The 23,590-nt window shown below is 40.1% G+C and overlaps 1 protein-coding gene across 1 annotated transcript in view; it reads right to left on the reverse strand.

The window, feature by feature from the left end:
- LOC137189274 (mucin-5B-like) overlaps positions 1 to 23,590 on the reverse strand; it is a 39,738-nt gene that overhangs the window by 4,079 nt on the left and 12,069 nt on the right. Inside the window, exons 3-26 of the mRNA XM_067599036.1 lie at positions 23,329 to 23,442; positions 23,093 to 23,152; positions 22,692 to 22,986; positions 21,306 to 21,420; positions 18,873 to 18,963; positions 18,686 to 18,792; positions 17,925 to 18,153; positions 14,552 to 14,677; positions 14,337 to 14,454; positions 13,943 to 14,081; positions 13,051 to 13,161; positions 12,607 to 12,676; positions 9,656 to 9,793; positions 8,580 to 8,744; positions 8,402 to 8,496; positions 8,138 to 8,264; positions 4,845 to 5,100; positions 4,376 to 4,428; positions 3,317 to 3,420; positions 2,995 to 3,146; positions 2,694 to 2,832; positions 2,096 to 2,206; positions 913 to 1,092; positions 544 to 783 (exon numbers count right to left, since the gene is read on the reverse strand). Of these exons, the coding sequence (XP_067455137.1) occupies positions 544 to 783; positions 913 to 1,092; positions 2,096 to 2,206; positions 2,694 to 2,832; positions 2,995 to 3,146; positions 3,317 to 3,420; positions 4,376 to 4,428; positions 4,845 to 5,100; positions 8,138 to 8,264; positions 8,402 to 8,496; positions 8,580 to 8,744; positions 9,656 to 9,793; positions 12,607 to 12,676; positions 13,051 to 13,161; positions 13,943 to 14,081; positions 14,337 to 14,454; positions 14,552 to 14,677; positions 17,925 to 18,153; positions 18,686 to 18,792; positions 18,873 to 18,963; positions 21,306 to 21,420; positions 22,692 to 22,986; positions 23,093 to 23,152; positions 23,329 to 23,442 (3,335 nt within the window). The remainder of the gene's footprint in view (positions 1 to 543; positions 784 to 912; positions 1,093 to 2,095; positions 2,207 to 2,693; positions 2,833 to 2,994; positions 3,147 to 3,316; positions 3,421 to 4,375; positions 4,429 to 4,844; positions 5,101 to 8,137; positions 8,265 to 8,401; positions 8,497 to 8,579; positions 8,745 to 9,655; positions 9,794 to 12,606; positions 12,677 to 13,050; positions 13,162 to 13,942; positions 14,082 to 14,336; positions 14,455 to 14,551; positions 14,678 to 17,924; positions 18,154 to 18,685; positions 18,793 to 18,872; positions 18,964 to 21,305; positions 21,421 to 22,691; positions 22,987 to 23,092; positions 23,153 to 23,328; positions 23,443 to 23,590) is intronic.

Consider the following 23,590-nt stretch of genomic DNA (forward strand, 5'->3'; position numbering starts at 1 on the left):
TGTGCACATCTGCTGTTTATGTTTCTGCCTGTTTTGGAATTCAGTATGTGCTGGAAATATCGTGTCAGTCTGCCTATTAGTTTATGTGATGCCAAAGTTGATCTTTTGGCCTGAAAGCACAAGCTCATGAAAGCTTAGTCTAAAATGGCCTGAAATAGATTTGGATGGGTTTTTTTCATACAAGAGGGAGATATGACATGGTGCCACTAAAGGAACGTTCAGGGGTTCACCAAAATATTACATGGTAATCTTGGGATTCTTCTTTGAAACAGCTTTACATGGATTAGATAAGGGTAAAACTTTAACTTGACAGTGGTGCTGAATATAAACTAAGGGGTCACTAAAATAATTACAATTCATTCTCTTTGGACCATGGATGTGCATATTACATTTTTGCAGATATTGTCACATCTTATTCTGTTTGAAGGACAGATGGAGCAACTGCCAAACTGACAAACATCACCATCATTAGGCCTTGCTGCTTGCAAGGTAAAAACAGAAGGAAAAACTTCAACAACAAATTTGACTTCAACGACAACCTACCGTGGAGTGGCAGGCAGAGAAGACATCACTCTGTATGATGCTACACTTTTTCTGGGCCCACGAGTATCTAAATGGGTTGGCTGTGCAGGGGCCTGTGATGCTCTGAGCGTCAGGGCAGCTTGGTGAATCCTTCCAGCTATTCCCAAACACGAGAGGATTGACCACCACAGCATGGCACCTTGTAGTGAAGTCATTATTCGCATTGTTGTCATAGTTGCCACACAGCCCGCACACCCGACCCTGAAAAACAGAGCACCTTATATTATGCTGTTCGACTCAAATATCAAAACAAAGTTTGTCTTTTTTTGTTTGAACAAATCATTTAAAGTCTCATTAAAACTGAAATGTTCCTTCACATTGCAGGTTTACCTTATATTTTGGACTGAGCTTGATGAACAAGCTGGTCTTCCTGTCCCAAATGAGAATGAGGCCGTTGTTGGCTTCAATTACCAAGTAGATGCCCATGGTGCTGTAGCGGAATGGAACTATTTCTTCATTTCCTTTTGAAAGCAGCTGGTAGCTTCCCTCTGTTAGAATCAGTTCTGTACTCTAAACATAAGAACAAATTGTTTATTGTTTGATTTATTGGGTATATACATATACATATATATACATATATATATGTAATATGTTGCATTTACTGTTTACTTATGATATGTTTGACTCCAAAGCCAAAATTTCTGACTGAAAATTCTGAAGCCATTAAATCATTGTGATTGTCATTTAATCAATTGTTTTTTGCAGCTATGATGGGCCCCTCTAGTTCTTTTGTATTCCACCAACACCACCCTAAGTCATCTATTTTAGGCTGCAATGTGGCATTTGTAAGTATACTAAGTCCTAAGTAATCCATTTCTTCCAGTCTGCAAAACACATTCAACATACAATTAGACAAATTACATAGTATGCATTTCTATTGCATTGCATTATATCCTTTTATGAACTCATATGGGATCTTCATAATGCATGCAAATAGCAAAAGCCAACATAAACTTGTAAAACTGGGAGAATTTTGTGTTTGATTCAATGTGGGTGCAAAGGATCAAGTTTGGCTGCAGGATTACTGACCACAACAAGAAAAAATCAAAAGGGAAATCAGACTGCCATCTCAACCTTTATCACCATTACAGTTACATTATGGTGTAAATCCTGTGGGCATTAATTTGTTTTTCTCTTCATTAATTTATTGAGTTTATTTAATAAAATCAGTTTTTTGTATAAATGATGAGATAAGTTGAGAGGAAAGATTTTTTAAAATCCCTTTTGGAAATGTAAATGAAAGATTTTTGTAAAAGTTTTAAAAAGCCATTAGCAAAACATCTTCAATAATCTAAAGCAAGTCCAGATATGTCATATCAGTTCATTTTAATTTACAAAAAAAAATCTTGTCTCTCAAAATATCAACATATCAATAAAGTTACATTGGAGTTTACAAAAATCTTACATCAAGAAAGGGCTATGAATCTATCTTGAATGTCATCTCTGTGTAAGCAGTTGATATTGAAACAGACAAAGCAGTTGCTATTGAAAAGGTTTTATATTGACTGCTTACATCCAGGAAAACCTTGATGGTCTTGGAGCAAGTGGTTCCTGTGGTTCCACATGGAACATTCTCAGTGATCACTCTGAAGGTTCCATTACTCTCAGCACTGCCACAATAGTCCTGAGGAAGGACACACACACACACACACACACACACACACAAACACAATTGCATCAATAGATGCGTAGATTACTGATTACTGGCCAATCATAAAATTAAATAAATGTAGATAATAATGTTGAATGAATATGTATTCAGGATGTTGGAGTGTATATTGCATATATGTTTGTCTCTACCTCCATGCAACAACTCATTGATACAAGAAATAAGCAAGGACTTTGAAAAGTATGACATATGCAGCATACCAAAAGCATTTTGTAGGGCAGGGTTACAGTTGTAATTAAGTTTTAGTATTTTTAATCGCTCACTGACATTGTCTGAGATGGCTCATTCTTGAATATGTCACACGGCATGTTGAGTCCATCATCAATCATAACATATGCTCACCTCAGTCAAAAAATGAAGGTGAAATGTGAAAAAATGAACATCAGTTCCATCACTCTGTTCAACTGATTTTGTGTGCTTTCATTTCATTCATTTCACTCACCTGAGTGAGAATGTATTCACAGCTGCCATCAAAGGTGAAGCGTTTCTGATCAAAAGTCATATAGTGTCCATCACCATATACAGAGCAGGTTCCATCACACTGGTTGGTAGTGCACTGCCATTTCCTGTCTTTACAAGTGCTGCAAACAAATAAAGATTAGATCACCATTAGGCATCAGGCTTATAATAAATGACGTGACTTTTTGTTTGTACATTTCAATCACAGACTGAGGTGTTGCCAAAAGAATTAAGGTGTATCTTTCTAGCTTTACAACATTTCATTCCTCTTGTGATTCACCTACCAGGTGTTGCAGTCCACCTTGGTAGTCTCTCCAGGCTGGTAGGAGATGCCGTTGTGAACACAGGAACAGGCCTCTGGCTTGATACAGCCTCCTTTATCATCAGATACCATCCCAGATGGACACATACAGCCAGAGACACACTCTATGCTCACCTGGAGAAAATATCAAACATACAATCCATAGATGTATATGTAATTTCTGCTGAGGTTTACCAAATCATGTTTTGCTTTACCTCAGATTACCCACTTATCTATTCAAGATATTAACTAATAATATGTATTTTTATGTAAATGTTTCTTTGTGTTGGGAAAAGGTGACTCACACAAGCCATGTCTAATGTGTTGCAGCTCTTTTCACACTCAATTCCTTTTGCAGCTGGACCATTAGCAGAGCAGTTCAAGAACTCCATGGGAGGAGCACAGGCTGCTGAGAAAAGGCATGATTGAAATAACTTTAATATGTCTTTTAAATTAATCTTTGTCACTCATCATCATCATTGTTGCCCAGATTTATTGTACCAAAAACACATTTTTATGCCTGAATTAATGGAGCTTGGAAAACTGATTTTTTTAAGATATTGATTATGACAATTATACATCCATACAGCTTGAAAACGAGCCCTAAGAATCAAATACACAGCCAGAGATTTAGTGAAACGTACGGTTTGCAAAACAAACATTCTGTGATTTAAATGAGTAATATTACATTTAAATGATGCAGGAGACTCAGCAGCTCCTTTGTTTTTCTGTCTTCTCTTCACTTTCTATTCCTGGGATACCAGCAGCATACTCTAAGCCTCCAGGGGACCCTGTCAACTGTAAACTGTGGTAAAAATCGCCCCCTGGCAACAGGAAACTCTCTAGTGTTTGGAGGCTAATGCTGAAACACTGGCAAGTGAATTTAAGTTTTGTCTGTATTCTAAAACCAAATCATAAAACTATTTAATGTCTAAGGCTCATCATTTTCATTTTTACGAATTTTCATCCCAAATATCTATCTGAACATCTCACTCTTAGAAAAAAACAAATGAACACCTTTCCTTTGAACACAAACAAAATCTTGTTTAGTATTATATTCAACCTCCAAACAATGCAACCAACTATTTTAGCTATGAAGGATACCAACAACTGTCCAAGGTTCTAAATCTGACAGATTCAGCTTCATACTAGAGATTATTGTAAGTCTGTTACATCTGGAAATGTAACTCAAATCTATTAAGACCTACTCTTTCCTAGTTCACAGCATACATAGACACTGTTTCCCCGTAAATAAATACAGCTGGTGAATACCGTAAGAACATTCTCTGCCTTATACAAGGTACTGTAAGGAATTTACCACTTTTAGACTGCCACTTATCAGGTGATTCTGTTATGTAACTTACATGGCTGTATAATGAACTCTCCAATGCAGCTTAGTTTGCCCTCCTTACAAGTGCTAGTAGAAAAAAAAAGAAATATATTAATATACATAGATAACACTATATCACACAGTTTCAAGATTTGTGCCCAATCTGTAGTCCAAATGTATACAAAAATAGCCAAAATTCAAAACCTGCCTGTCAACTGTTACTCTCAAATTGATTGGCAGGTCTTTGAACACAGCAACTACAAGCCAGTACTTTTATTTATGATCACTTCAAAAAGACAAAATGCCCTTTCATATAAAATTCTGTATCTTTAATTATATACAGTATATGAATATATTTAGCATTTTACTGCTGAAGAATTTTATGGCTTGGGGCTTTAACTCTAAGATATGAGGTATGGTACTCTCATTTCAACCAACCAAATCACATACAAATCACATGCAATAACACAATAACAAACTTATACAATATATCATTTTCATACCACATGAGCCCATCCTTGTTGACAACTTGTCCAGGAGGCACCACTGTGCCTTTGTCATGACAGGGACAAGCCTGAGATGGGACACAGTTTCCAGAGTCGTCTAGGTAGCTTCCCTCTGCACAGATACAGCCGTCGATGGGCGGGAAGGAGAAGTGACAACTGAGATCTGTAGTGCTGATGCAGCGGCAGGTTCGACTGCTGGATGTGATGTTGTAGGAGTACACCATGTTACTGGGGCAGGAACTGGAATACTTTCCTAAGGAGATCAGACCATAGGAAGCAGAGGAAAAACTGACACTGTTGCATTGCAATCATGGCACAGGAAGATATATAAAGACCCATGCCAGTGTTTTTGCACAATTTAGCCAATTTGCCACATTATTAGGCCCAAGCATTTAGCGGTGTGAAGGCCCTCTTGTAACTGGAGGAATTTTTGTTATTATTAGGGCCCGCCCACCGAATGGTGTGAAGGCCTTCTTGTAATTGAGGGAATTATTATTCTCTATTATTATTCTTCCATAAGAAACGCTTTTTTGAGCGGCTAAACGTGCTTGAAAATTTACAAAACTTTGCACATATGTCAGAAGTTGTGAAAAATTTCATATTTTATGGGACTAGGCCATGGGCATGGCAAAAGGGCCTAAGGGCACCCCCTAGAAAAATTCAAATTTGAAGCCCCTCCTTCCAAATTGACATATATGAACGAAATTTGGTAGGAACATGTATCATGGCCAGACGCACAAAAAATGCTCTTGGAGCCATACCCTAAATCTAACAGGAAGTCACCGTTTTGAATTTAATTTGCAATTTTTGCACAGATTTTGCTATTTGCAGGTGTTGTGTTTTAACAAACTCCTCCTAGAGATTTAACCTGACCGACTTTGAATTTGGTCAATGTCATCTAAAGACCTTTGCAATGAAAAGTTATCAAAACCTTGAGTTTTCATTGAATGCTATTACCGTTGCAATGCAGCAAACTTTGATGTTTTGCCATGAAAAAGGAAGTTGTCATAACTTAAACATACATCATCCAATCTGCCCCAAATTTCTCATGCTTGATAAGAGTCCCTGCTTGAACACATCATGTGTCAATATTGAGTCACAGTTGTAGCGCCACCTACTGGAAACAGGAAGTTACAGGTGCCATACTTTTATGACCTGTGCCTAGCAGGTTGAACACATCCACTTCAAATTTGGTCAGAAAAGCCTTAAGACCTTGATAATGCTATATTGTGAAACTTGTGACTTTTCATTGAACTCGGTTGCCATGGCGATGCGGCAAATTTCAATGTTTTGCCATTGCAAAACAAATTGTTGCAACTCAACTCCACATGGTCAGATCTTTCCTAAATTTCACATGTTTGATAAGAGTCCTGGTCTGAAGACATGTACAGGACAATATTGTACTATAGTAATAGCGCCACCTACTGACAACAGGAAGTTATAGCCCACATACTTTTACTAACTACTCCTGGCAGGTTAACCATATCCACCTAAAATTTGGTCAGCTAAGTTGTAATACATTGATGATGCTAAACGGTTAAGCTTTTGAGTTTTCATAAAAAGCTGGTGCCATGGCGACGTATTATTTGCCATGAAACAGGAAGCTGTTTTTTATGGGCTACGGATGCTTGAAAACTCACAAAACTTGGCACACACATCAGAAGGGTGCTATTAAGTTGTCTGATATGGGTTTTCAGCTTGGGTATGGCAAAATAAATCGAGGGCACTCCCTAGAAAATTTAAATTAAAAGCAAACACCTTTAAATTTGAGGTTGATGAATGAAATTTGGTAGGCACATGTATCATGTCCAGACACAAAAAAGCCTCTTGAAGCCATACCCTCAGTCCAACTTGAAGTCAGCCATTTTGAATTTACTTGCGTTTTTTGCGCACTTTTTGCCATTTTCAGACATTGTATTTTAACGAACTCCTCCTAGAGATTTAACCCAACCAACTTCAAATTTGGTCAATGTCATCTAAAGACTTTTGCAATGAAAGGTAATCAAAATCTTGAGTTTACACTGAACGCCCTTGCCGTGGTGACGCGGCAAAGGTTGATGTTTCACCATGAAACATGAAGTTGTTGTAACTTGAATGTGCACTGTCCAACCTGCACAAAATTTCTCATGCTTGATAAAGGTCCCAGCATGAACGCATCTACATGTCAATATTGAGTCATAGTCATACCTACTGACAACAGGATGTCAGCCTTATATGACAAACATCATCTGAGTCACATGAAATTTACAGTGTCGTCTACAGTTGATATACAGCAACATGATATATAAGTAGTGGGTGTTGTCTAGTGCCACCTAGTGGACACAGGAAGTGATATTTAACTCCTTCATGCAATGTCTGATAAGAGCCCGGTCCTGAACACATCTGCATGCCTGCAATAACAGTCCTTTGACTGCATCGCACCCCAGCATGAACAAATGTGCGAGGGCCTGATCATTGTTGCTTGCATCTTAAATTATAGTTAAATCTGTTTGTAGTTATGTTGTAGTGTTTTAGGTTGTTTTTCCTAAGTGAATGCAGCTACTGGTTTTAGTTAATTTTACAAAAAACAGTTATTGTGATCTAGTTATGGCCTAAAGGTTAGAGAAGCAAGCTTGTGACCGGATTCAATCACTGGTTCAATCCTTGGAATAACAGGAGGAATCTGAGCAGGAAAAGTGAAAAGTGAAAAAGCAGTGCTTGCCCCTCCATCATTATCATCACTGAGGTGCCCTTGAGCAAGGCCCTTAACCCCAACTGCTCCAGTGGAGCTGCACAGTGGCCAGCAGGTCAGACTGTAGTTGTACTGGACCGCTTCCAGGTGTGAATGTGTGAAATGGTGTAAGTGCAAAAGAGAGGCTTCCCTGAATAAATGAAGGTGTTAAAAAAAATCCTTGATGATTGTAACTATTGCTGTGCAGAGTTATTCTGTATTTCTATCAATCAAGCAAGTTTCATGACCCTCAAGGTGATTTTCTTACTCCACAAAATTAGAAAGACGGGAATGGCTCAAAATAAAAAAGGATAAAGTATAGTTAATTTGTAGTAATTTAGGATAAAACGTGATCCTTTACAATCATAGTGTGATAAAATAGAACAAACTGCAAGAAACCAACTATTTCTAATTGAAACAGTTGGCTTTTATGTCAAAAAAATATGTGAAGGATTTATCTAATGCTTGGCCAAACTGACTTGGATATGTGTGAGGACACTCAATCGTCAAGCCTCTTCTACCAATTCCAAGAAGAGAATCCTCGTAAAATTGTACTGTTTCACCTTTCCTCACTACTCACCACAGATAGTCTTCCTCCAGCCACTGATATGGATCCCTGCAGCTGCACAGGCATGGACATACGAAGAGACTGCAGCACACATGCAGTCCTCACTTTTCTCACAGTTACAGCTGTCATACATGCAGTTCTGAGAGGAGACAGAATTTTAAAAAAAAAAAAAAAAAAAACAGCAGTGTGAGGTCATATCCCAGGTCTGGAGACTGGTCCAAGTACAATCCACAGAAATATGTAAAGTTTACAGCTGTGTATAGCTGTGAGACTTACCTCTTTGTAAATGTCAGGGTTGATCTCTGAGTGGCAGGAGGCGAACACTCCCTGAGGGTCACTCAACATGGAACACCAGTGCTGGGCATACTTCTCTGTTATTGAAGCACAAGGATTAACATCAGTCATTCTGAAGAATTCACAGTGGTAAAAGAGAATCTAAATGAGTCTGACCCACCATTATCCAGACTAAGACTGCAGGGGTTCTCAAAGTTGCTCTTAACATCAGGACAGCCAGCATGTGTCTTCCAGCTATTGACAAAACCAGCTGCTGTGGCATCTGGAACACCACTGAGCTTAAGAAAGTCATCAGCCTGGTTACTGTTGAAGTTCCCACACAGACCTGCAGGCAGACACCATCATGTTGGTGGCAATACATAAGCATTCATTGTAGAGGCAAATTTGATTGATTCTATGGGTATTCTCACTACACAAATTTCTTTTGTACTAAAACCAAAACAGATAAAGAAAAAGGCACACCACAGCAGAACATTTTGCAAAAAATAATATTATATATAATACTGAATATATATTCAATATGGGGGAAGTGATCCACATTGTGGCACTATACTGTTGTCTGAATTTAAAATAAATTAGCTGTATGTGCTAGGTTTTTGCAGCCTCTCAGAAGATTCTGTTATTCATTACAGAAAAGTCAAATTATGAAGTCTATCAATCAAACTTTCTACAGTTTTTTTAAATTTCATCAAAGTTTCATATATGTGGACAAGTGAGTCTTCTACTGTATATGATTTGAAAATGCAGGGAAGCATGGAAGATTAATGTAATGATTACACACACCTGTTTGGTGAAGGTATAGCTTGATATTTCCACTTCAAACAATGAATAAATCGCTCTTGCCTCATTGAGCAAAGAAATACTACATTAAGACATTAAGGCAACCAGTTAGTAACATATTGTTGTATAAGCTGTATTTATGTCAAAGTCCCTTCTAGTTTTTTTAAACACTCATACAATTTGCAGAATCTCCCTTTCAAAAATGGGAATATTTGACTTTTTTTGTCTCAGTATTTCTTCTTTCTCACTCCAATGGATATGTTTGATGCTATTTTATATACTGTTTATGTTAGTTATAATATTGACTTTGCCTGTGTCCCAGACTATGCCTGGAGTAGTTGCTTGTGTTTATTTACAGAACCTCTTATTTCCATGTTTTATTCACTGTTTGCATATTCACTGTTTTATGGGATGTTTTCAGTCTGAGACCAGCTACAGATCATTCAGGGTTCATACCACAGGTCTTGGCCTGGTAGTCACTGGTCACTGTCATGTAAAGCTGCATGACTGGCTGGAGCTGCACCTCCAACAGAACACCAACAGATGTCTGGACCAGAAGGTAGAAAGTGGACGCTTTGAGGGCAGAGATCCCAGCTAGAGGTTGAGAGAAAAGATGGAGATGAGAGTTGTTAAGGGGGTAGCAGGGAAGAGGGAAGGGGAGGGGGCAGAGTGGAATACTATTAGTCTGCCCATCTGGATAGTCGAAGAAAAAAGTTCACAGTGAAAGCATATTAAAATTGAAATCTATCATTTTCTGCATGCTGTCATCCAAATCAGGCCACAGACAAATGAAAGGATGTTGGCTCTGCAGCGAGTAAGTTCAACAGAGTACTAGGTGGATTTATTACATGTCTACATGGTGTCAGAATGGCGCTTGGGTTGTTGTTGCTAGCCAAAACGTGTTAATTAACATGAAGCTAATAAAAAGAGCAGCGAGTAAGTTCAAGAGTGCTAGGTGGATTTATTACATGTCTACATGGTGTCAGAATGGAGCTTGGACTCACTGGTTTTTGACTAAAATGTGGCAGACAATTGGATTTTAAGAGAATTGGAGTTTAAGAAGGAATGGTGGGTGTACTGCATGGTTGGACTTTCTGCTACCTCAAAAAAGTTCAGGCTTACACCTTCCTCAACTTTGCTGGCTCTGAAGCTTTGGATAAATACGAAATCTTCATGTTTGGAGATCACAAGGACAAAGAGGATCCAGAGGTACTGATACAAAAGTTTGATACCATATGTCTCCCATTAAAAAATGTAACAATGGACCAACACACATTCAACACCATGAAACAAAAAGTGGGGGACACTACACACAGAATTAATATGTTTTTACATTAAGACTGCTGGCCAAAAGATGTAACTTCAGCAGTCTAACTGACAAACTGATCAGGGATCGATTGGTGTGTGGTATTGTATTGTATTGTATTTATTGGGACCATGTACAGTGTTAACCATAAATGTTAACATTTGATGTACTGCACCAGATTTACCTTAAAGCTAATCCATAGCAATGCCCTGTACTCGCAGCTTCTTAAACAGAAAGACCTGATGTTGCACTCTGCCATAGAGCTCTGCATGTTACATGAGCAGTTGGAACGGGGCAGCAAGGAGCTATAGAAGGAGGCCCCAGAAGGAGGCACACAGGAAGGCCCTTATTCAAATTGTAGTGGAAAACACACATCTGACAGAGGCAAGTGCCCTGCCTTCAATAAACACTACAATACCTGTAGGAAATTAAACCACTTCTCTAGGTGCTGTAGATCTAAACCATTTTCTGCCAGCAAATTTTCAAGTACACAGAGAGGAGGTCTAGTACAGGCACCATCAGACTGTGAGAGTTTATAGGCTCCACCACAGAAGGATGAACTTTTCACCACACTCTTCTCCACCTCCACCCAGAAAGAACTGAGAGTCAAAATAGATTCTGAAATGAAATATAACATCATGTCAAAGGCTACAATGAACCGGTGATTGTCAGGTGGCTCAAGTTCCAGGTAGTGGACCTCAATGTGAAGCCACTCTTGGGCTTTGAAGACAGCAACAAACTGGGTCTGGTAAGCATTGCTCCCAAGGTCCACAACTTCCAACAGGGAACTCCAGAGTTCAGCAAATACAAAGACCTGTTTGACTATGACAGCATAGGCAAGCTCCCAGTGCTCTATCACATGTGGATTGATGAATTTGTGCCCTCCGCCATATATGTTCCCAGGCAGGTGCTGCTTGCTATGCTATGGACAAAGTAGTAGCAGAACTTGATAGAATGACTAAACTAAGAGTCATCACACTTGTTGTGGAAGCCACTGAATGGGTCTCAAACATGGTGGCAGCCAGCAAGAAAGATGGAAAAGTTAGGCTCTGCATAGACTCAGTGCACCTTAACAAAGCATTCCTCAGGCCCCACCATCCAATGACAACTGTGGAGCAGGTCATTGCGGATATGTCTGAAGCCAAGGTGTTTAGTATTCTGAATGCATAATGTGGGTGTTGGCAGTTTTCCCTCAATGAGCAGTCATCAAGACTCACTACCTTCATAACTCCAGGTGGCCATTACTGCTTCCCTCACATGCCTTATGGTATTTCTACAGGGAGTGAAGTTTTCCAATGATGCATGGAATAGCTTTTTGCAGGATTACTGTGCAAGATCATAGTGGATGATATCCTGCTCTGGGGCAAATCCATGCAGGTGCATGATGTGTGTCTCCACAAAGTCCTGGACAGGATTCAACCCAATAACCTGAAGCTCATCCCTGACAAGTGTTGGGGTAATGGTAATGACTGTGTACATGCTCTCTACTTGGAGGAAAGCTCAGACAGGAGACACTCACTGACCCCAAATTCAGGAGCTTGTCCAACATTGTCTCAAAAACCTGGCCTGGCTTGTGAAAACGACTCCCAAATAGTGTCAAACCCTACTATGCAATGAGGAATGAGATCACAACAATGGACAATGGACTGTCAGCGATTTATCATTCCTCACTTTCTCCAATAATACTACCTGCAGCAACTCCACTAGGGCCACCCTGGCATCAAGGCCACAGTGCACAGAGCCAAGGAGGGACTATTTTGGCCCTCAATGTACTGTGACAGTTTGATCTGAGTTTTGTGAGATGTCTGTCTAAATGTCACATATTGCACCTTTAGGATAGTATTTAAACGTTGATATGGTAGATAGGTTGTAGATATTGTAGGTAGAGGTCAGATATAATAGTTTGGGCATTGCAATTAAATATTTAGGAACTGAGAAGCCTGACAACAAATGAAATGAGTCCTCAGTCATTCAGCTAAACTGTTTGTGGTATACATTAAATAGAAAAATATACTGTAGGTTATAATGTGGCCACAGACAGTATACATGTTTTGTACATGTCACATAGAGAGAAGGTCAGATGTGAGTACTATACACTCACCAGCTGAAAAGGGTAACTGAGCATAGATGCCATTCACAAAAACCTTGCCATTTGGCTGGATGGTAATCACCTATATTGAAAGGAGACAAGATGTTATTACTGAAATCTTTACATTCTGAGTGCATGTTCACTCATGGTGTAATGATTAAATTACACTAAAATATGCTTTTATAGCACTACCATGGAACAGTGCAACTTTGATTAAAAGTGGATATAAATATAGAATAAAAAAAACGTAACTGATATTCTCTGTGATGGATTACCTAACTCAATCATGTTTGTAGACTGAAATATTATATTAACTGCTGAAATAATAGAAATCAATGGCTGGTTGGAATATAGGAAAAACATGTTCAGCAATCTACGAATCTATTCATGCCATTGTGTGTGTGTGTGTGTGTGTGTGTGTGTGTGTGTGTGTGTGTGTGTGTGTATCATACTCACATTAGCCCCTCCAGACAAACCCAAGGTAACAGACTTTAGGCAGGTCTCACTATCAGTCAGTCCACACTGCCCCAGTTCTCCCTGTACCACAAACGAGGCTCCACTGCAGTCCTAAACATACAAACATAAAACTAATCAAACAGTGCTGCTTGCTAACTGTCAAACTGAAACAACAGCAGATCGAGTTTCCATTCAATTTCCAGATTAATTTCCTGTCTTCTTGTTTTTTAATCTACCTCTAATCCTGATCTAAATGTTAATCTAATATGTGTGTCCTCTTTTTTTACACTACATTATTTACTTTGCAGTTCCATCCTATTGACAGGGAGAGCTTGTTTGTTGTGTAGGACTGTTAACGCACTTCCTGTGAGGATGGAAGGGGATTGGGATCAGAAGAATGGCAGGTAATATTAGGGAACTATGATTTTTTTTTATTATTGATTGATTTTTTTGTTGTTGCAATGTTTAAAACCACTGCTGAAAAAAAGGTCAGATATTAATATTGTGTGCTAACTCTGTATCCCTCAATTAGAGGATTTTTTTTTTGACAAACTGATTATTGTTAATATAACAAAACACTGACAGCATCAGAGAACATGATTAACTGATTATTTTTTACCCATACTAATTTGTATTATAGCTTATATTGTAACGTGAAGATTTAGTTGTCTAATATTAGCAAGTTATTAAAATAACTGTCAGTCAGTTTGGAAGTGATACCAACTTCCAGTGCAAAGTTTGGTTACATTTGCATCTTGTATTCGATTTTGCTTTTTTTGATATTTAAATAAACTGAGGTTTAGAGAGACATACATACATCTACAGTGTTGTGCCAGTGTTATCTTAGCAGAGCGGTGTGTGGTATATAAGCAGTAATGATGATGTTTATGACCTTAGCCAGAACGTAGGAGCAGTCTCCATGGAAGGTGTAGATTTTCCCATCAAAAGTGTTGACGTGGGCTCCTCCCTCCACAGAACAGGTTCCTGGACAGTTCTCTTCTGTGCAATTCCACTGGCCACCCTCACACACACTGTCAACACACACATCTGGATCTTAATTGATTCTCAGCAGATAGCTGATTTAATAATTTGCAACTATCTCCAAGACAGTTTTATTTATAAACTAGGCGGAGCCCATTCTTGGATATACTGTATATTTGTACAGGACACAGACTGACAATATAGAAATTGATCATTTCATCTGAATGATTTTTCAAGCAAACAAACACATTCCCATAATGTGGAGTGTTCCTTTAACATGCAGACAGACGAAATATATATCTTACCAGTTTTTGCAGTTACTGGTGTAGGACTCTCCTGGCCCATAGATCTTGCTGTTGTAGTTGCAGGAGCACTCGCTCAGTGGAACACAACCCTTTCCTTTTAAATCATCCAGCACCGTGCCTGAACGAAATCACAGTAATACTGTATTGGGGTTGTGTGTGTGTGTGTGTGTGTGTGTTTGTGTGTGTGTGTGTGTGTGTGTGTCACTCTGCTGTACCTGCAGGGCAGAAGCATCCATCGATACAGTGGTTGTCACAGGTGTGGCTAGCTTCAGGGTTGGAGCAGGTATCAGAACATGGGCTCCCACACTCTTTGTACTCCATATTGTAGGGACATGACTTCCCTGTGAATACATCAGTTTTTTCTCACCACTTGACTTATATCTTTGATAACATTCATTCACACAAACACTACTATTGTAGTCTGGTTCCAGCCCCTGAATGGTCTGCCCACAGTGTGGGTAGTGTCTACCACTTCAGGGGCTGTATTCACAAAGTATCTTATCTTACCACTAGGAGTCCTCCTAAGTGTCACTAAAAGTTCCAGTAACACTTTCTATGACGCTCATGTCTATAATGCATTTTAGATATTATCATTATAAATAATTATGAATAATAATAATAATATAATTAAATTTATACAATACTATAAGCATATTATGATGCATTATAAGCTTGTAACGCATTATAGACATGAGCAGCAGAGTCATAGAAAGTCTTACCAGAGTTCCTAACTAAGAGTTTCCTCTTAAAACCGATTTGCACAACTTGCTGAGATTAACTTTTAATAAGAAATGTTTGACTCCAATTGGATGTTATGAAAATGAAATGAAATGAAACCTCCACAGTGATTGGTTGACAGGTGACTGGGCTGTGTCAGTGAATGTTAAGGGAAATATTCTTCAACACACAGCAGCATGATTAGATAAAATAGGATGGAGAGATAGATATACAGATTTCATGAATGAAACAAGGTCAAACTGTACTGTAGATTGTATCTGACAAACATCATCTACATGCTGATACTGAGATGTTTTTTGTTTTTTTTGTTTTTTTACAGTTGACTGAAACCTATTGAATACAGAAGACGTGATGTTATGAATCCCTTGTGTCTGAGGAAGGCCCTCTGCACTTAACTAAAGAAACGAGCAGTGATAGGAACTGAGTCAGTCCGTCATTGGGGGTTTTCAAGTAGGCACTTTTCATCATTAATATTTCATCGATTTGTCCACCACCAGTGGATGTTATTTGGGACACATCATCAGTTGTGTACCTCAGCGTCATCGGGTGTTTCAGCCTTTTCCTCACAATACACCCTCTGCTGAGGCAGGCCCACCACAGGCTGATCAGAGCTGGGTGTGTGCCCCAGTCCTTTTGGGGCCCAGCTGAGGTCTTTCCTCCTCATCCATATCCACTGGCTACAGCATTCTGAAGTTCCCGATGTTTCCTTGATAGTCTGGCACAGGGCTTAGCCGCATATTCGCAGTTCCGTCAGCAACCTAGTAGTAGGTATTGCTACAAAGCTCCGACAACTAACCTCCACAGGACAAACCATCATACTCCAGCCTTGCTGTTCTGCATCAGCTGCCATCTCAGCATACCACAGCCTCTTCCTCTCATTTGCTTCATCGTCAGCATCCTCCCGGGGTACTGTCAGCTCTCCAAAGTAGACAGTGTGCAGAGAGTTGGACCAGAGCACCAAGTCTAGTCTCAAGGTGGTAGTGGCTATTTCTGACGGGACTGTAAGACATTGGCATATATCAGCCAGCATTTCCCAGTCCTGGGTGGCTCCCAATTGTCCAGTTCTGGTTGTTGGCGGGAGCTTTCTCTGTCCCAGTTCCCATTCTCGGACAAATGATGTTTTCAGAACTGTTCTTCATGTTCTAAGGGGCAAGGCATTGGTAATTATTCTCTTGGATTCAAGAGCTGATGCCAAGCACTTCAGTACTTGGTTGTGTGTCCAAGTGTACCTGCCTTGGGAGAGGCTCACTTTTCACCCAGTGAAGATGTGTCTGAGGGTAGCTGGAGTTGAACACAGGGGGCATGATGGATTTTCGGAAGAATCAGCAGTTCGATTCCTGGCTTCTCCAGTCTGCATGTCTATGTGTCCTTGGGCAAGATACTTAACCCCTAATTGCTCCTGATGGCTGTGCCATCAGTGTGAGAATGTATGTGAATGATTAGATTTCCTCTGATGGGCAGGTTGGGACCTCGCATGGTAGCCCCTATACCCATTCAGCGTATGAATGTGTGTGAATGGGTGAATGTGATTCATAGTGTAAAGGCGCTTTGAGTGGTCAGAAGACTAGAAAGGCGCTATACAAGTACAGTCCATTTACCATTTACCATTTTCACCCAGCCACTGGTTGAGATTCTTAGGCGAAGGAAAGACATTATAAGTTACTCTAAGCAGGAAGCTGATTCTGCTTGCCTCCATTTCCCATAAGTCCCTCCAGCTGAGCCCACAATGTCACCATGCTGGAGGGGTGACTTTGCCTGTTGTACTGCTTCCTTTGGTGTCCATTTTCGTCCTGCTGCCAGGGATGGTCCAATATCTTTTTTAGCTGTGTCCCGAAACTCTGACACAGGGTAAAAGTGTCCATTCTTGATAAAAAGCTCTGTTTTTGATGCCTACTTTTCTCTTTTTAGAGCACTTTCCTCTTAACTCCTAAGCTTTGAGAAGGGGCAAGGTTGGCACCATTTTATGCATTACATCATGTTTAAGCTTACGCTCTGACCATGGTTATCATCTGTGTCAGTGAATATGATACAAAATATTGATCAATATACATGAGTGCAAGAAACTAAATTAATTAGATAGGTTCTAAATTATTCCAGTGGCCCAGTAGTAGTAGAGTTACAACAAACACAACTATTAGTTTTCTGCTAACTAGCCAGTTATAGGAGCTACTTTAAGCCTTGAGATGTATTGTGAATACAGGCCCTGGTCTTGCTTGTTCTTGGTTAAAGAAACAGTCAAGCCTTCAGTGCCAGTGTGTGTGGGCCTGAAGTTGGTCAGTTTTCAACAGTTGCCAACAGCTTAATAACAGCTATAAGTCAAGGTTAATGATCTTTATAATTAGCTGTGTTTAGTGAATTAACCTTTAAACTCCAGACTCCATTCAAATTTAGAAATAAGAATTTAGAAATATTCAAACCCAAGACAGCACTTTTTGTATGGGTGCAAAATTGTGACTGTGCTTAGGGTTAGGATAACACAGACCAATGTTCTTGATCAACTTGCTTGAATTACGCAAACTGTACACTGACAAACCTCATTGTTGACTGAAGACACTGTGGCCTGGAGTTACTCTTAAGTTTACAGAATATATGATGGCTGAAACCTTTTCTCTGAACTTCTTTTTTACCTTCTTGTAACATTCACAATTGACAGATATCTCAGTTACAGTTTTTTCTGATTTAATGTTATCTTCTCAATTAATTTGAGTTCTGATCTTTCTGTGTTTTGAGTCAGAGAAACCCATGCACCATGCACCTCAAATATTTTGTTTGGACAAAAGTCCAGGCAGAGCAGACAAGCTCTCCTACCCATGGAATATATAATTAGCAGAGTCTAACGAGTGTACTCACAGCAGAGCTCTTTGGTTCTCCAGTTTTGAGGCTTGCCACCAGCATGGACACACTGTCTAGAGAACTCAGACACAGTGTTGCACAGGCATGAGGCATCTGCATGTTCACCTACACCATTACTACAGTGACAGAGGTCTGCAGCACAGGCAGAGGTGAAAGAGGCAATGTCCAGCAGGCTGTGACAGCTGTTGAAGGCCACCCCTGTAAGGATCTGCTCACACAGAGGTTTCTATAAGACAGAAAGACAAACAGAGAGACAGAGATGGAAACAGAGGAAAAGCAAAGACAGGGAGAATGATTAGGCAGGTAAAGCTGAGAAGTGCAAGATATTAAATATTTCTGCATCAATTCTGACAATATTGTAACAAAGGCCACACATATAATCAGGGGATAAACTATGCCATTTTGTGCAGATACTGAAAACTAATGTATGACCCATGATAATTGTTGTGGTTGCTTCATCCATATTAGCTGCATGCTGTATTCAGAAAATAGGCATCCTTTCATTATTCATGTTTTGGGTAAGTAGACTCCTCACTTTTAAAGCACTTTGGCAATATATGTGTCAGTTTTGTAATGTTACTTCATGAGTAGGATTCCAGCTCAGCATATTCACCAAGAACAGTGATGAAACCAATGCACTGACACCCTGAGACACCCACAAATCAGAATCAAGTGTTGGTCATGGTATAATAGTGATATAATATTGTTTAAAATTAATTTTTCCATTTCTATTTCCATATAACTGACTGAAGCCTCACCGTGTCATTGCAGCCTTGTGTTGATTCAAGTGTGTAGTCAGAGCAGCTTTCAGTTGGACCATTCATTTTCCAGAAGTTAGCAAAATCAGAGGGAGATATTTTCACACCTGTTTGGATAAAACCAAAGAAACACAGTTCAGTTCTGTGGCCTACACTGACTGACCTGTTAAAGTGGATCAAAGTGTACCATGACTGTAGAACTCGTTGTAGAGCTGGACCCCATTAAAGTCTCCACAAAGACCACAGGTTTGGTTCTTGTACTTCAGATCTAGCTCCACCTGTGAGGACAAAAACATTAGCTTAATCAGCTGCTTGCACCTGCAGCACACTCTAAGTGACCTCATCAGGTTTGTCTATTCGAAGTAAACTTTCCCAGACTACCAATGATCAGAATAAATCAGAACAAAATGGTAATTCTGATGTTCCACAAAACTCCTGGTAATTTAAAGTATACAGACTTTAGAGTTAAATTATTGAAATCTATTATTTTTTTTGATGTTTTTGATCATATCATTAAGGCCCAAACACTGACAGTGCGAAAGCCCTATTGTAACTCAAGGAATTTTTCTCTATTATTTTTCTTCCGGAACAAATGCATTTTTGAGTGCCTAAACGTGCATGAAAAGTTGTTAAACTTTGCACAGACATCAGAGGTGGTGAAAAATTTGATACTTTATGGGTCTCGCAAAAAGGCGGGGCAAAATGGCTCATCAGAGCCCCCTAGAAAATTAGGAAAATTGAGCCCCTTGATACAGATTGTCGTAGAAGAATGAAATTCAGTATGCTTATGTATGATGACCAGACGCACCAAAAAGTCTCTTGGAGACATACCCTAAGTACAACAGGAAGTCGGCCATTTTGGATCAAAGTTGCGATTTTGACGCTGATTTTGCCATTTCCAGCCCTCATACTTTAACAAATTTCTCCTAGAGATTTGACCTCAGCAACTTCAAATTCGGTCAGTATCATCTACAGACCTGGGAGATGAAAAGTTATCAAAACAGTGAGTTTTCAACATTGCCAAGGGGGCGTGGCCGGGTGGCAAATTTCGATCCTTCGCCATGAAAATTGAAACGGTCATAACTCAGGCATACATGATCCTAAGAGACCCAAACCTTTTGTGCTTGTAAAGAGTCCCGCCCTGAACACATCCATGTATCAATATTGGATCTGAGTCATAGCGCCACCTACTGGCAACCGGAAGTAACATTTTTTACGCTTTGACGCCCTGTGGGTAGCACGGTGATTGGATCCACCTCAAATTTACTGAGAATAGCCTAAAGACCTTGGAGTTTGTATAGTCTGAAGTTGGTGACTTTTTGTTGAAAGGTGTTGCCATGACGATGCGGCGAATTTCGATGTCTCACCATGAAATTTCAAAGCATTATAACTTCACTCCATATGGTCTGATCTTTTCCAAATTTCATATGCTTGTTAAGAGTCCTGGTCTGAACACATGTAAAGGCCCATATTTAGTGACAGTCGTAGCGCCACCTACTGGCAATAGGAAGTTTTAAGCGCCACTCTTTTGCTAACTACTCCTAGCAGGTTGGTCAGAAACACATAAAATTTGGTCAGCCATGGTGTAAGACCTTGATGATGATAACTCCTGAAGCTTCTGAGTTTTCATCAAAAGCCGTTGCCATGGCAACACATTGTTCGCCACAAAGTACGAAGCTGTTTTTAAGGGGCTAGACATGCTTGAAAAGTCAAAACATTACACAGACATTACAGGTCTTAAAGTCTGTAATATCGTATAGGTGGCTGGCATGAGTGTGGCAGAATGGCTCTACAGCGCCCCCTATAATATTTCAACGAAGCAGCCCCTGCGCCACATTAAACCTACATGTATGAAAATCGGTACACACATGTATCATGCCAGGGCACACAAAAAAGTCTCTTGGACCCATAGCTGAAACCCAACAGGAAGTTGGCCATTTTGAATTTAGTTGTCAATTTTGGCGATTTTGCATGTGTTATATTTTAACGAACTCCTCCTACAGAATCCATCATAACGACTTCAAAATCAGTGTGTGTCATCTAGACTAGTTTGTGATCAAAATGTATTAAATTATTTAGTTATCGTTGAAGCGTGTGGCTGTGGCGTGGCGTTGAGTTTTGATGTTTCGCCATTCCAGAGGAAATTGCTATAACTTTAGTGTAAATGCTCCAATCTGCCCCAAACTTTCCATGTTTGCCAGCCTGAACATGCCTACATGAGAATATTCAATAAGTAATGCAAACTGGCTCCATAGCGCCCCCTATAAAATTTCAAGGAAGCAGCCCAAGCAGCAGACAAAATAGTGGACAAAGGAAGTGATGTTTATCTCCTTGCACTGTCTGAAAACAGCCCAGGTCTGAACACATCTACATGCGAGTGACAGAAGCCCTTCAACTGCGCCGCGCAGCGACATACGCAAGGTTTCGAGGGCCCGATCATCGCTGCTTGCAGCTTTAATTAGTCTTGTGATCCTACTCATTAAAAGATATACTAGCCCTTGTTACATTACAAAACAATATCATGTGTTTAGTGTCCAGCCTAACGCCATGTTATACTCCAGTTTAGTATTTTCACACAACATTGATGATAACAATATTGTCGGTGCAGCAATATACCTACCAGAAAAGAATCCTCCTCATTCCAGATAGCAACCAGTCCCAGCTTTGCTATGATTTTGATGTAGGTGGGAGTTTCCTCAATGAGCACTCCTGCTTGACTGAATGGTAGGATGACTCTGCAAAAAGAAAAAGTCACATTATTTTGTTTTTCCAACTTGTATTCCTAGAACTAGGGATGCACGATATTGGATTTTTTGCCGATATCCAATATGCCGATATTTCCAACTCATTGTGGCCAATTGCCAATACCGATATATGTACATATTTTTTTCCAGCTGGCTGAGAAGACTACTATGCATGCAAGCATATATTGTACTAAGTATGATTGAGAAAGACAATATATGAAGGAAGAACTCAGGAAGACTGGAGTTCAGGAGCTCAGCATTAAAACTTTGATGAACCTGCTTAAGTGGGTGGAGCAGTAGAGTTTTCTCTGAGTTTATTAGACATACAGGATTAATGTGTAGGATTTAATCTCTGGTCCAAACTCCGGAGCAGAAGGTGGCAGTAATGCACCTAATACGCTGGTTTCCACCCACCGTTATATACCAAAAAGAAGATTTTTTTTTTCCAAACAGAGTGGTACATCCACAGTCTACGGGTACATCCTGTCAGCCAAGGTGTTTCCCATCTGTACAGCCGATCACAGCAGCTCCTCCGCAGACTGTTTCACCCTGACGGTCCCAGTGCTTCCTTCAGAGGCTCCACTTCACTCAGCTGCCAGTCAGACCCGCTGCTTCTTCCCACTTTAACCTGAATAACAAACCGGGGCTCGGTGCTCCGGTTGGATCCACACGGAGAGCCGGGGGTAATGTTAGCTGAGAGGCTAGCTGACTAGCCTCTGGTCATGCTGCTGCTAACGCTCCGCAGGTTAAAGTGGGAAGAAGCAGCAGGTCTGACGGGCAGCTTGAGTGAAGTAGAGCCTACGGAGGAAGCACTGGGACTGTCAGGGTGAAACAGTCTGTGGAGGGATGCACAGTCAGGCGGCGGAGGAGAAGGCAACAAATTAGCCTCTCATAATCAATCAATGTCTTTAGGTTCTAACTGTGCTGCTCTGATGACTAGGATGAGTCTTAAGATCAGGTTGCATAAAAAAACCATGGACAAAGCCTGAAACATATTCTGGCACATTCTGTTCAGCAATGAAAAAATGTCTTCCATTTAAGTTGCTGTTGAAGTTACGTTAATTTGTCTTATTTCCAGGAATGTTTGTGAGGACAAAACAGACTTTAAGGAATTCCCTAGTCTCACACTTGTTAAAAGATATTTTCTAAAAACATGACTTAAGTTTACTTAAGTTTTTCCTCTTTTTATCTAAGGAAATCTGAAGAGAACTACTAAGGAAAATCTGACATAGTCTGGATTGGGGTTTTTAGAGTAAACCTACGATTTGCCATCAATGACCACTGAGTCCTTGGAGAGCTCCACCACAGTACCCTCCAGCTTCATAATAATGTTGCTGATGAATGGACGGCCAGCAGTATCCTGTCTTCTTATCTGTATGTTGAAGTCCTTGTAACTGCTGCTGCACAAAGAGGTCAAGACATAGTTGCAGGAGGAGTGGAGCTGGAAAACATCCCCATCAAAGGTCTTGAAGTGGAAGTTTCCCCATGTACTGCAAACCTGGCCGTTGTGGATGGGACTCACACCTACAGGACAAAGACAGATCAGGAGGTGGTACCACAACAGTGGTCATCTTTTACAGAGGTCTTTACCTACATGAATGAATGCTCATACATTGTCTACACAAGGAAACAGTCAGCTTACAGGTCCAACCAACAAGCTCACCTGTTATTTTTTCAGGAATCTGGGACATAGAGGAGAACGTGTTCACAGCAGACTTTGCCTCTATTGAAAGAATTAAGAGTTATTAGTCAAGTAATCAATGACTTTAAACTTGATTTCAAACTTCTTTAAAACATAACATAGCTGAGCTTTGCTGTAGCACATGGGTAACATGTGAGCTAGTAATAGTCCCATTTGTTATATTTGTCAGGCTGCCTAATTGAGCATAATGTACATACCGCTGTGCCAAGCAGCTACGATGGCAGACAGGGTCAGCCATAGCAGCCACTCGTTAGTCATAGCCATTTGCTTCTCCACAGGAACTCTGAGGAAGATAGGAGGAAGTCCCAGATCTTTATACGAGGGGGAATGGTCTTAATGCGGCAGGTGAGGGAGTGGCATGCCCATAGCTCCACGTGGTGATTCATGACTGCTGGTCCTGCCCTGTGTCCCATTTACTTTCATGGTCCATGTTTCACTCTCCCTCACACACCTGATATA

This window comes from Thunnus thynnus, chromosome 1, assembly GCF_963924715.1.
Source record: "Thunnus thynnus chromosome 1, fThuThy2.1, whole genome shotgun sequence".
NCBI classification, from domain to species: Eukaryota; Metazoa; Chordata; class Actinopteri; order Scombriformes; family Scombridae; genus Thunnus; species Thunnus thynnus.